A 12,004-nucleotide genomic window follows, 5' to 3' on the forward strand; every position below is an offset into this window, starting at 1 on the left:
GGTTGAAGGGTATGGATTCACACGCTCACCTTCCCACTCGCTGTGCTAAGCTTCTCGCTGCTGCGCCTCGTCGATCTTTGAGTTCGGCATGCACCGGACTTGAAGAGAGCGGGATCTCCGAAACCACTGCCGCGAGACTCCTGCACGGGGCGGCAATCAGGTTTTTGGGCAGCGTCTATACGCGACCGCTTGGTGATCTGCAACATCTACTTCAACACGTTCGACTACGTTTTGCGCGGGATCATTGAGTAATTTTCTTGCGCAATCCTATTCTAATCAGTATGTTGCCTGTTTACTTGTGTTATGTGCTTGCATCATTTTTTATCTATGAGTTTTTTCTTCAAACAAAATCTAAAATGTATATTAGGCACTTATTTCCAACGAAAGGCTCAAACCGGGCTCGCTTTACCGCAGCCGCGTGGCCGTCGCAATTGCAAAGCCCCCCGGCCCCCGGCTGAATTCGTAAAGCGTCCGTGCTAAAAGGCGCCGAAAAGACGGGCGGCGTTTTTAGATTTGCTTTTCACCAGCAGCGTGTGCGCCATGGCCGCCTGCGACTCTGCGAGTTCGCCCTAGTTACATCGCCACCGGGGGCGCCCACGAAAGGAGCTCGCCGCGGACTCTGCACGGTGTGCTGCACACCAGCGTGATCGGAGCCGTCGGATGCAGGAGTCCGACGCGTGTAATCGTCTGGCAAAGCCCCCCAGCGCGTTGAGATCGAGCATGACAGCGAGAGGTGGGGGACTGGGGCCGTGGTGATGCAATGGCTAATGATGGGTTTCAACAGAGAGGAGGGAGGAATCTTAGCGGACCAAAGGCCAGCATCCATTGACACCTTGGCAGGCTCTTCGCCGTCTCCTGCCTTTTAATCATGGCGTTCCATGGAATCGGAGGGCAGCATCAGGAGTCCATGTGACATGCTCACCCCCACGCTACTATTTGGTTTCAGTTAAGCATGTCTGTCCTTTCCTTGTGTCGAGCTGTTGTTTTTTCCGCCATGTATCTTCGCGCTCAAGTTTAAGGCTGAAGCTGAATCAAGTTGCTGGTCACAGCCCACGGTATCGCAGCTGGCGGCTGGTGCCCGCATGGCCGCATGCATCTCTAGTTTGGTTGTTCTTAACAAGGAAATTAAGAGCTGACTCTAAAAATAAATACAGCCACCCAAATTATAAATTGTTTTGATTTTTCTAGGTCTAATAATTTGAAATGAAAGGAGTAGTGTACATGATCACATTGGTCAATGAACTGGGCTTGTTGTTTACGATAATGATTTTATTCGGGCGTTCGTGCGACCCGACGCGTCTCCCCACTCGCTACGCTCGCTCCCTCTCGTCCGCACCCACCGCGCTGCACCGTCACGCACGCCCGCCTCCACCTGCCGGTGGCGACCGCGCTCCTCCGCGCCTCCCGCCCGTCTTCTCCACACCCCCGCTCCCTCCTTGGCCGCCGCCGGCGTCCTCCTTCCCCACCCCGGTGGCGCCCTCATCGACTCCGGCGTCCTCCTCCCCCACGCATGTCGCACCTCGCATGAGCCGCGCACCTCGCTGCCTCCCTCTCCCTCCTGCTCCGGCATGGCGGGATCCCCGGTGCGAGCACGAGCTTTGATCCCCGCGACCACCCTCGACGCCCCCTTCCTCTTCTCCAGGCGGCCACCCTGGCCTCAACTCTTGTGCGCGGACGGGCGCGACCCCGCGCGGCAGCCCCGGTGCGGGAGTGCGGCCCTGCTCCGGAATCGGGAGCCCCTAATGCCCGCAGATCCGGCGGCCATGGCGCTCCCCCGCACCAGGCTCTCTCTCTCTCTCTCTCTCCCCCTATGTTGCAATTGTTTCAGACGTTTCAAAGGTATGTTGCAGTTGAATCATATGGATGTTGCAAAAATACATCGGGGGATGTTGCACATATTGCATATGTTGCAATTGTTTCCAGAGGCATGTTGCAATAGTATGTTTCAGATGCATGTTTCATCTGTGCTTTCCGGATCGCATGTTGCAATTGTGTTTATCTGGATGTTGCATATGTTTCACACATATATATTGCATGTGTTTTATTCGAATGTTGCGAATTGGTTGCAAAGGTTTTCAAGTGTTTTTCAAGTGTTTTCAAAAGCATGTTTCAAGTGTTTCAATTGCCTTCAGACGTATGTTGCAACCGTTGTTTTTGGATGTTTCAAAAGTAGATTGAATGTTGCATCTCTCCCCCCACCTTCTGTTCCATCTCGCGGTTGGGAGCATGGGCGCAAACGCGTGGTGACGTGGGGCGCGGCGGGCGTGCTCTCCCGTTTGCGTGGGTGTAGCGGACGCGATTATGTTTCGACTTTACATGAGGGGGGGGGGGGGGGGGGGGCGTGGGTGTGTGGAACGAGAGCCACGTCCGGACGCAGGCCTAGGCCCGGACGTCTGGGCGCTAGGCTTGCTGTTACTGAAAGCAATTGTGTCGAAGATTGCGTTGGATGCCTTCTAGTAGGCTTGGTGCAGTTTACCATTTGAGTTGTCTCTTTTGTTTCCAAAGATATTCTGAGTTGTGCAAGCTTTTGGTTTTCGGCTTTTGTAGTTTAACATTGTGATAAAGAATGCTTGTGTCTAAAACTCCTGTAGAGTGGAATAATTAACTTGTTGTAATACGAAAATAAAAGCTGCCTTTTCAGCTTTCATATATCAGTCGGAGGCAATCAAATTTAGATACAAAAAAAAAAAACATAATTAGTATGGACCTGCAATGGGCTTAGTTTTACTGATGGGACGTACCATTCTTGGGCCTTTTAGAGTAGATGGGCTTGCTTTGGTTGCGTGGTTGAGTCCGACAGGCTATTATTGGGCTGTGTTTCATACCTGGGCTTTAAAATGTGGGCGATTGAACATGCTACAATGATTCGCTTGATTGGTAGAGTGCTTCTTGCAGCTTTGCTGCTTCGGCCCGTGTGGCTGATTGCGATGCTTGAACATGTTCTGAACATGTCACTCTGCCTGATTGCTCTCGCTCGCTCAAAAGATGGTCACGGACACACGGATCGATTTTGTAGGTGACACTGTGGGGTATTAACCCCACTACCTTTACGGCTAGGTTTAGGCCGGCCTGGACTAGAGGGTTTGGCCCACTAGAAGACGATGCGCGGCCCAGCCGATCTGCTCGGAGTCCCGCTCAAGGAATCACGGTAGACTTGGAGATCAAGTAAGATCCTGATCGGTTAGAATAGGAATCCTTATCCGGCCACCTATGACAATTGTAACTGGTTATGATTAGTTTTCAGATCTGTAACCCTGCCCCCCAGACTATATAAGGCGGGCAGGGGACCCCTCTCAAAGATCATCTCATTGACATACAACAATACAATCAGACGTAGGACGTAGGTATTACGCCTTCACGGTGGCCGAACCTGAATAAAACCTCGTGTCTGTCTTGCGTCACCATCTCGTTCGTAGCTTGCGCACCTGTCTACCGATAATCTACTACCTTGGGCATATCCCTAGGTAGACTGCCGACCATATTTCGTCGACAGTGGTGCGCCAGGTAGGGGGTGTGCGTATTGCTCCCCAGACGAACAAGATGGTCATTATCCCCGGTTCCATGGCTACGCCGAACGGCCTCACGTTCACCATCGGGCTGATCACCTGGACCACTAGCTTCGACAACTTCATCGCCATGACCACGGAGGAGGCGAAGATCCAATCTGCGTTGACCACTGCTTCACCAGCATCAGCTACGGCTCCGACCACGTTGGATCTAGCTCCGGTCACACCAGCATCGTCTTCAGCCACGCTGACAACCCGTCGTTCGCTTTCTCGCTACAAAGGGAGGTAGATCGACAACACTGACCTGCTCGACTCCATCGATCGGGTCGGCACCAAGCTTGCTGAAACCATAGCTCTGGTAGATTCGATTCAAAATCAACCTACTGAGCAGGTAACCACTACCCACAACAGATCTACCCGACCAGCTCGAGCCAGTCGTCCTGCACGACTCGGTACGGATCTTGTGGTCACGTCTACTCCTGAAGGGCGCTCCGTTCGTCGCCGACCAGCCCCCGCAACGGGTCTCCGGCTCTCCGAGTGCGAAGCCTTTATGGAGACTTACCAGGCTCAGCCCTACGGCCTGCGAAACACTGCTTCCAATTACACGTACAATATACAACGCTGCCCGGATCTGCGTTTTATACATCGACCTCGGCCAAAGCCACGCAACTTCGTCAACATGGTTCGGATTGAGGAGTATCAAGAAGTAACGGTGCACTAAGACAAGCAGCAGCCCTAACATCTATGACATATCACAAGAGTCGATCGGATCGATCTCGATCCGGCCCGGTGGCGTAGATGGTCTCAAGCGTCTGGTTTTTTTGGTCTCCACGCGGCATCCACATGGAGCTACGACACCAGATTTGCATGATGGCTTGCCATTACATGCACGATGAAGATGACGTCAAGCAGCCATGCAAGAAGACGGAGTACAAGCAAGTGGGCCAACTATGGGTGTTCGTGTTATGTATGTATTCATACACAATGTACAACGACAACCTGGAAGGGCTCCGTGTGCTTCTCCGACTCCAAATATGAAGACCACATACAATCTACTAAACCGCCATCAGGCTACTCCGTAACCTTCACACAAGCAAGGAAGATCTCTGACTGCGCCCGACCTCGGCTGGACATGCCCGAGGGCTTTTGCCTCCCCATGCGATGGAACTAGGTACATGTCCTCCGACCACCGAACTAATCGAGCAGCCACGTCGACCACGGACCATGTCGACCACGTCTCGAGCGGCTCCGCTGAGCTCCGACCACATCGACCACGGACCACGTCGACCACGTCTCGAGTGGCTCCGCCGAGCTCCGACCACCTCGACCACCAGACTACGTCGCAATGATGATCGCCACGAAGAACGACGCTATGACAACCGTGACCACCGTCACAACAGGCCGAAGAGCACGAGGACCGGACAACTTTATCGCCATCGACTAGATTTCTATCCAAAGATAAGTACACTTCTAATATTTATATTTAATATAATTTTCATTACGACGTTTCTCCACAACATTCTCGTCATGGTTATTCTTCAAATAACGTTTGTCCATGTATACAATCTTAAATATAACATACAGTTATACTTAATGCAAATCCTCGACCAGTCATGTTGACGCTCGATGTCTCCAGAAATGGCCCTGTCTCCGGCTCCTCCCTACACGCGCACGAGCATCTACCCTCTGCGTTATGGGTGGTCGGCAGCGGCTCCTTAGCGACGCTTTGTTCTTCCTACACGTGCACGGGCTCCGCGCCCCGCGTTATGGTTAACGGGCTAACTAGGGTTGGAGACTCAGCTACATACTAACTGGTCGGGCAGTTTATATTAAGTATAAACACAAACTTCACATTAACACTGATATTTACAAAGCACCAACTGCTTTATCACATCATGCTCATTTGCAAATGACTGCTGAGCGTCATACACTATTTCTTCACCGCTAATTTTTTCTCCATAATTTATTATTTTATACATCATGTACTACCATTCTACATATTTATATTGTAGGAATTTCGAGCTACGCACGGGGACTTCGTTGCTCGCTCCTCGACCTGTGCTCGGGGACTGCCTCGACCACTCTCTGACCACAGCTCGGGGACTTCGTTGCTCGCTCCTCGACCTGTGCTCGGGGACTGCATCGACCACTCTCTGACCACAGCTCGGGGACTTCGTTGCTCGCTCCTCGACCTATGCTCGGGGACTGCCTCGACCACTCTCCGACCACAGCTTGGGGCCTTCGCGTCTCGACTACATGCGACTGGCGACTCGCATACAGTTGGGATATTTTTTCTCACTTAGACCTTGCTACAAGGCTGATACCTCATCTTCCAGCAAGCTCGGGGACTACATCGGTACGATGCACCTACCGGTGCAGCTCGTATCGCTTGTACGACGATTGGATTCTCAACTTAACTGGGAATACTTTTTAGACCCTGGCACCACGTGCCTACGTCACCTACTACCAGACTCGAGGACTAAGTGAGCACACTTTACCTTACGGTGAATGTGCTTATTTTATCGACCCCTACGCTCTGACTGCTGGCCATAACTACTACTGTACAAGGGTCACTTGCATTTCTTTTCAGAAATATAAGTGGGCACACTTGATCAGGAAAGAAATCTTTTTCTTTTTTCTTTAGAGTACCATGCATTCTTCGGACAACAGGAATCTTCGGCTATAATCGTGGTCTACTGCTCTCTGTGCTGACCAGAATACTGGCACATTTGCTTGGTCAATGTTTCAACCAGTTGGAGATGACATGAAGACATATCGCATTAGCCAAAGAAGATCAAACGGCCTGTCGGAACATAATACATGGTGTTCGGGGACTAGCTGTGGGGGTATTAACCCATATACCCTTATGGCTAGGTTTAGGCCGGCCTGGACCAGGGGGTTCGGCCCACTAGAAGACGACGCGGGGCCCAGCCGATCTGCTCGGAGTCCCGCGCAAGGAGTCAAGGCAGACTTGGAGATCAAGCAAGATCCTGGTCGGTTAGAATAGGAATCCTTGTCCGGCCACCTATGACAATTGTAACTGGTTAGGATTAGTTTCCAGATCTGTAACCCTGCCCCCAGACTATATAAGGCGGGCAGGGGACCCCTCTCAAAGATCATCTCATTGACGTACAGCAATACAATCAGACGCAGGACGTAGGTATTACGCCTTCACGACGGCCGAACCTGGATAAAACCTCGTGTCTGTCTTGCGTCACCATCTCGTTCGTAGCTTGCGCACTTGTCTACCGATAATCTACTACCTTAGGCATACCCCTAGGTAGACTGCCGACCATATTTCGTCAACAGACACCAATTTGCGTCCATCACCACATGATCAGTAGGACGTCACGCTCAAAGCATCATCATGTGTAATCTGGAAAGTTTTTCCGCTAAATTTTTCATCGTGTGGTCAGAAGAAATTCTTGCTCAGGAGCAGGAGTGGTTAAGTGCTTATCAAGACGTCATAGCAATCAGCAACGGTAGATCCTGATCTGGTCAAGTGGTTGTCACATAAATCATGACGGAAACATATAATAACATGTAATTCTTTAACATAGCATATTTCATAAACATTGTCAACACACAAATAACAGATATATTTAAATAGTAGTCGTTTAGCTGTGCACGTATTTTCCATTTGCGGATGAAATAGCTGGTAATGAAGAAACAACTGTACGCAGAGCTGCCTCATTTGGACAGAAGACGACCCTGGTGAAGAATACGAGCAGTCGCGCGAATTGCCTCCCAAAAGCCTTATTGCCCTCTCTCAATCAATGCAGGATCGCATGGGCAGGAGGTTCTGATGACCTCCTCTCTCAATCGTCGGTGCATGCAAGCACTCTGGATGGAGAGTATATGACAACAAACCAGCAGTGAAAAGAGGCAAAACGCTAACTCGAATAGATTGGTTTCTAGCAGCAACTTAACCGATACCGATAGGTCGTATACATAGGAGGAACCGTATGATCTCGTGTCACAATCATAACCTAGACCGACTAGATTTTTAATTCGCGTGTTTAAAGGTCAAACAAAAAAAAGCCGTAAAAGGGAGAACACGCTATCTTCCACGGGCTAAATTTTAACAGATCATTCACGCCCTTTACCCTTTGCCCCAGCGAGATAAAAACGTGTGGTGTTCCCTTCCTTTCCCCATATATATGCCCAGTTCGCTTGGCTGATAAGCCATGACTGAAAGTACTGTTGTCTGATTTGTTGTGAAAGAAAAATATTGTTCATTGGCTGAAAATGTACGGCTTATAAGCCAAGCTAAGAGGGCGATAACTCACTAGAGTAGACTAGATTACTTTCATATTTAAGGGTATGTTTGGTATATATGTAGCCAGAACTTACCACACCTACGGTCTGGCGCATTGACTCACTGGGGCTGTCGTTTGGTTCGTATGCGCGTAGATTTGATGTGCCGCAATTGTTCAAGCTTGACTGTAGTGATCTGGCGAACTATTTGGTCGCCAAACTCGCGGTGTGGCCATAATTGCGGTGCGGCAGGCTAAGCCCTTGTTTAGTTTTACCCTAACTTCTAAAAATTGCTATAGTACTTGTCACATCGAATGTTTACGGCCCGTGCATGGAGCATTAAATATAGACGAAAAGAAAAATTAATTGCACAGTTTGATGGAAAATTGCGAGACGAACGTTTTGAGCCTAATTAGTCCATGTTTGAACACTATTTGCCAAAAAAAAGGAACGTGCTACAGTAATCCCAAAATCCAAATTCCTACAACTAAACACAGCCTAAGGGAACCAGCCAAACAGACACTAAACATGTCACCTTCTATAAATAAGGTGAGGCTGAACATTTCATCATTTTTTCGATCCACTAATATATATGGGATTTATTCTAAAGGTTTACTTGGAATAAAGTGAAAACTCCTATGGGCCATGCCCAGTTTTTTCAACAAATACGACAAGACCTGCAGCCTACTGCTCCTAGGTTTACTAGGACACAGACGCACGAACAGTGAAGTCACTGATGCAGAATTGCACATGCCCCCGTGAATGTCATCGAGCCCGTGAAGACCTGCCATGCGAGTGTGCGACGAGAAGTCAAGGAAACGTAGCTTTCTATGAACATTTTGATTTTACCCTTTCGTCCTCTTCCACTATGTTCAACACGGAAAGTTTAAATAATCATCATTGCTGTAATAATGTATAGCACTGCGAACAACGATGGATAGTAGAATACATCGTTTCGGCTCAACAGATCGAGGAAGCGTGGAGAAGAATGCAGAGGTTAACACATGCTACCAGTTATCCTAAACCCTACGAGATAAGCTACCTAGAAAGTATAGAACGATACACCATCCGGCATCCGGTGTGCAGAGATATCGTTGTTTTCTCACTCCTCAGCCGTAGCAGCACTGTCGTCAATCCTCAGCCTTTTGCCCTTTGGTCTCATGGTATCTTATAGCTGTCCCCGTGCAGCCGGAAGAGGCGTGGCTGGTAAGGACAAAGAGACCAGCGGGTGCGCTAGCTAGCTGCTGTACAACGATAACTCCTGCCGCCATTTTCACACGGCGATGTCGGCAAGCTCAGAGCAGCGCGACGGCGGCGAGGGCGGCTAGGAGGAGCTGCGACGCACGGGCCGCCTTGACGGAGGCGGCGCCGGTGGCGAGCTGCTCGCCGCCGAGGTAGACCATGGAGCCGTTCGTGGGCTGCACGCCCGCGGCCTGCGGGTTCTCGCCGGAGTACTTCCCGCTACACACACAGTAACAAACAAGCAGGTCACGGTTAGCACATGGTACAACACAAAATTACAGTGCCACAGTGAAGCTCTTCTTAACATCGTGACGGTACAAGAATTTAACGTGACAGTACAAGAATTTAACATGACAGTACAAGAATTGAAGAAGATTGATTACTAGCAGTTGTACGTGAGCATGCGAGATCTTTTGTCCGGGACAGTGTGGTACGAGTATACTTGGATATTTTGGGCAGCGCCGGGCGTGTTTGCTTCCGGCCGCCGCTCGCCACAGCTAAAGTTTAGGCGGCCACAGACAAAAGGCTGCTGCCTGGTTGCTGGTTGCTCGCCTCGTGATGCGGCCGCCACTGTTCCGTGGCGGCCAAAACGCTCGCGGGCTCCGCTGCGGCGGGCTCCTCTGAGCGTGGGAACGTGGGATGCAGTTGGGGGCGCAGGACAGGACGAGGCGAATCAATGGCCTAGTATGGCTATGGGGACCGTACGGGTGAAACGGCTAGAAGCCAGTCCAGGACAGTGCTGCGTGTCAGCGGCTCGTTGGCCTGACATGAGTGTGCGGACAGAAGAAGTGACCCCGCCCCGTCCAGGGCCCAGGACTCTAGGCCGTGGATCCATAGCCGTTGACGTTACAGTACTGTCTATTAGCCGTTGGATCGTCCGTTACCGCCTCTCGCCCTCTCCTCGTCGGAATCATCAACGGCTAGACACTTTTCTGACAGGCACAAGTAGCCGATGTCAAGCAGCAGAGATTCGGTCAGAGAGAGCAGTTAGAAAAAAAGGTGCTCATCAGACATCAATATCACATTAGTGGTGTGGACTGTGACACTGTGTCAACTGTTAATTGCCCGGGCCAGTGTGGTGTCTCAGCTCTCAAGCAAGCCAATTTCCCATCCGAAATAGGCGCTCTGTTCGCGTGTGAGGCTGATTTCCTACCGGCCCTATCAAGTCCCAACCAACGTCTTGTACTCTTGTTGAATTCAGCAAGAAACTGATTTCAATCAAGAACTCAAAGGTAAGATTGCTACTTATACGAAAACTTCACGTATCGTCCATGCCAAGACTTCTGCGTAGATTGGTCACTCCATCGCCATCACGGCCAGGTCATCTAAACTAAACACAAACAGTTGGACCGTGCATTTCGCGCCATTTTGGGAAAACAGTAACCTTGGGAGCTTAATTAAACGTGGTGGATCTTGAATCAGGAAACCTTCATTTCGGGAAAGAAATTACCTCGTGGTGCTCGGGCAGAAGGTGATGGCGTAGCTGATGCCGGTGGCGCACGTGAAGGTGGAGGTGGAGTCGTCGTAGGCGTAGCTGTAGGCGCGCGGGCAAGCGTTCTTGAAGAACTGCGAGTACGTCGACGGCCGGCACGTGTTGGGATTCCCATAAGCGCCGCTGCAGCAGTACTGCGGCGTCCCGAACGCCTCACACGCGCTACGGCACGCCACGGCCCCGCCGGCGCCGGACGTCGACGTGGCCATGACCCTCAAATCGGCCGGGCATGCACCATTGAGATCCACAAGGCAGCCGGTGGCCATGCACTTGCCGGAGTCAGCGGACCCATTGCCGCCGCCGCCGCCCGCGCCCTGCGGAACAATGAGCATTGGGATGTTGTAACCGTCCACGAGGCTGACGTCGAAGAAGTCCAGGCCGCCGGAGCCATCAAGCGTGAACTCCGCCAGCGTGGCGGGCGGAGCGGCGCCGGCGCCGTTGCACTGGACACTGCCCGAGCCACAGTCGCCCGTGGAGCAAGTAAACTTGCCGGTGGCGGCGTCCGTGGCGCAGAGCGTGCGCGCCCACATCCGGCCCGACCAGCTCGCGGGGGCGTCCACCGTCGCGGACGCGCCGTGCGCCAGCGCGAACCCCGTCGTGGAGAGCGGAGCCGTGCCGGCACCGGACAGCAGCCCCGGCCACACCGTGTAGCCGCAGTTGTTGGTCATCATGAACGTCGCCGACCGCGCAGCTGCAAAGCACCGCAGATCAGAGATCAGTTCAGTTAATCAGCACAGGTCACGAAACAGCATGCATTGCTCAATGCGAACGAACGGGAACAAAGCAGAGCAGAGAGGACTCACCTGGAAGCAGGAGGAGCAGAGCAAGTGAGCAGAGAGCGACATGAGCTGGGCACCGCGCCATCTCGATCTGTCACAGTGTGTAATGTGGCACGCACAAGGCCTTAGCTCCAAGCTCTCCGGCTCACTCTGCCGACTTCCGCTGCCTTTCCTGTAATGGGCTGCAACAGGATGGGAGGGGGACGACCGATCTTTTACGGCTACTTGACCTTATATAGGAGGAGGAGTCGCAGGCTCTCGGCGCAACCCAAGAGACGAAGGGAAGGCAGGGGAGTTGTATCTGGCCACCCTGGACCCTGATGTCAGCCTCCCCAACCAAAGTCGGCACCGGGCCCAGCCCCCCTCGCCGACTTACTGTTTTGTCCGCGCGTGGGGCTGCTACCAGTAACCGGTCCCACCACGCTTCGCTCCGGGCTCCGTGCGCGGCGTCGCGGTGGTCGGCGATGGTATGGGCTCCAAAATATCTCGACGCCGGCGAGCCACCGATCGGAGCTGGTATTACCTCCTCGTCCGGTACTCGGTTTTATAGAGGGTGCGGACGTGCGGTGCGGGACGGGAAATGATGGGGTTGGTTATTGACGCGGGAAGAAACGGGGAAGCTGAGCTGAGCAGGAAAAGAAAAGTCCGCGCGGACGAAGCTGTGCTCGTGCGGGTTTTGGTTACGTGGTGTGCGTGCTTGTTTCACCGATCTGGATTTTGAGATTTTC

The 12,004-nt window shown here is 52.0% G+C and overlaps 1 protein-coding gene across 1 annotated transcript; it reads right to left on the minus strand.

Annotated features, from left to right (window-relative positions):
* Positions 1 to 8,648: 8,648 nt before the first annotated feature.
* On the minus strand, positions 8,649 to 11,764 carry LOC136548885 (thaumatin-like protein 1b). Its single transcript, XM_066540254.1, has 3 exons — positions 11,301 to 11,764; positions 10,456 to 11,188; positions 8,649 to 9,224 (listed from the first exon to the last, which is right to left on the minus strand). Exons 1-3 carry the CDS (start codon positions 11,359 to 11,361, stop codon positions 9,059 to 9,061), a joined length of 960 nt encoding a protein of 319 aa, XP_066396351.1. The 5' UTR covers positions 11,362 to 11,764; the 3' UTR covers positions 8,649 to 9,058.
* Positions 11,765 to 12,004: the final 240 nt, after the last annotated feature.

Source organism: Miscanthus floridulus, chromosome 1, assembly GCF_019320115.1.
Source record: "Miscanthus floridulus cultivar M001 chromosome 1, ASM1932011v1, whole genome shotgun sequence".
NCBI lineage: Eukaryota > Viridiplantae > Streptophyta > Magnoliopsida > Poales > Poaceae > Miscanthus > Miscanthus floridulus.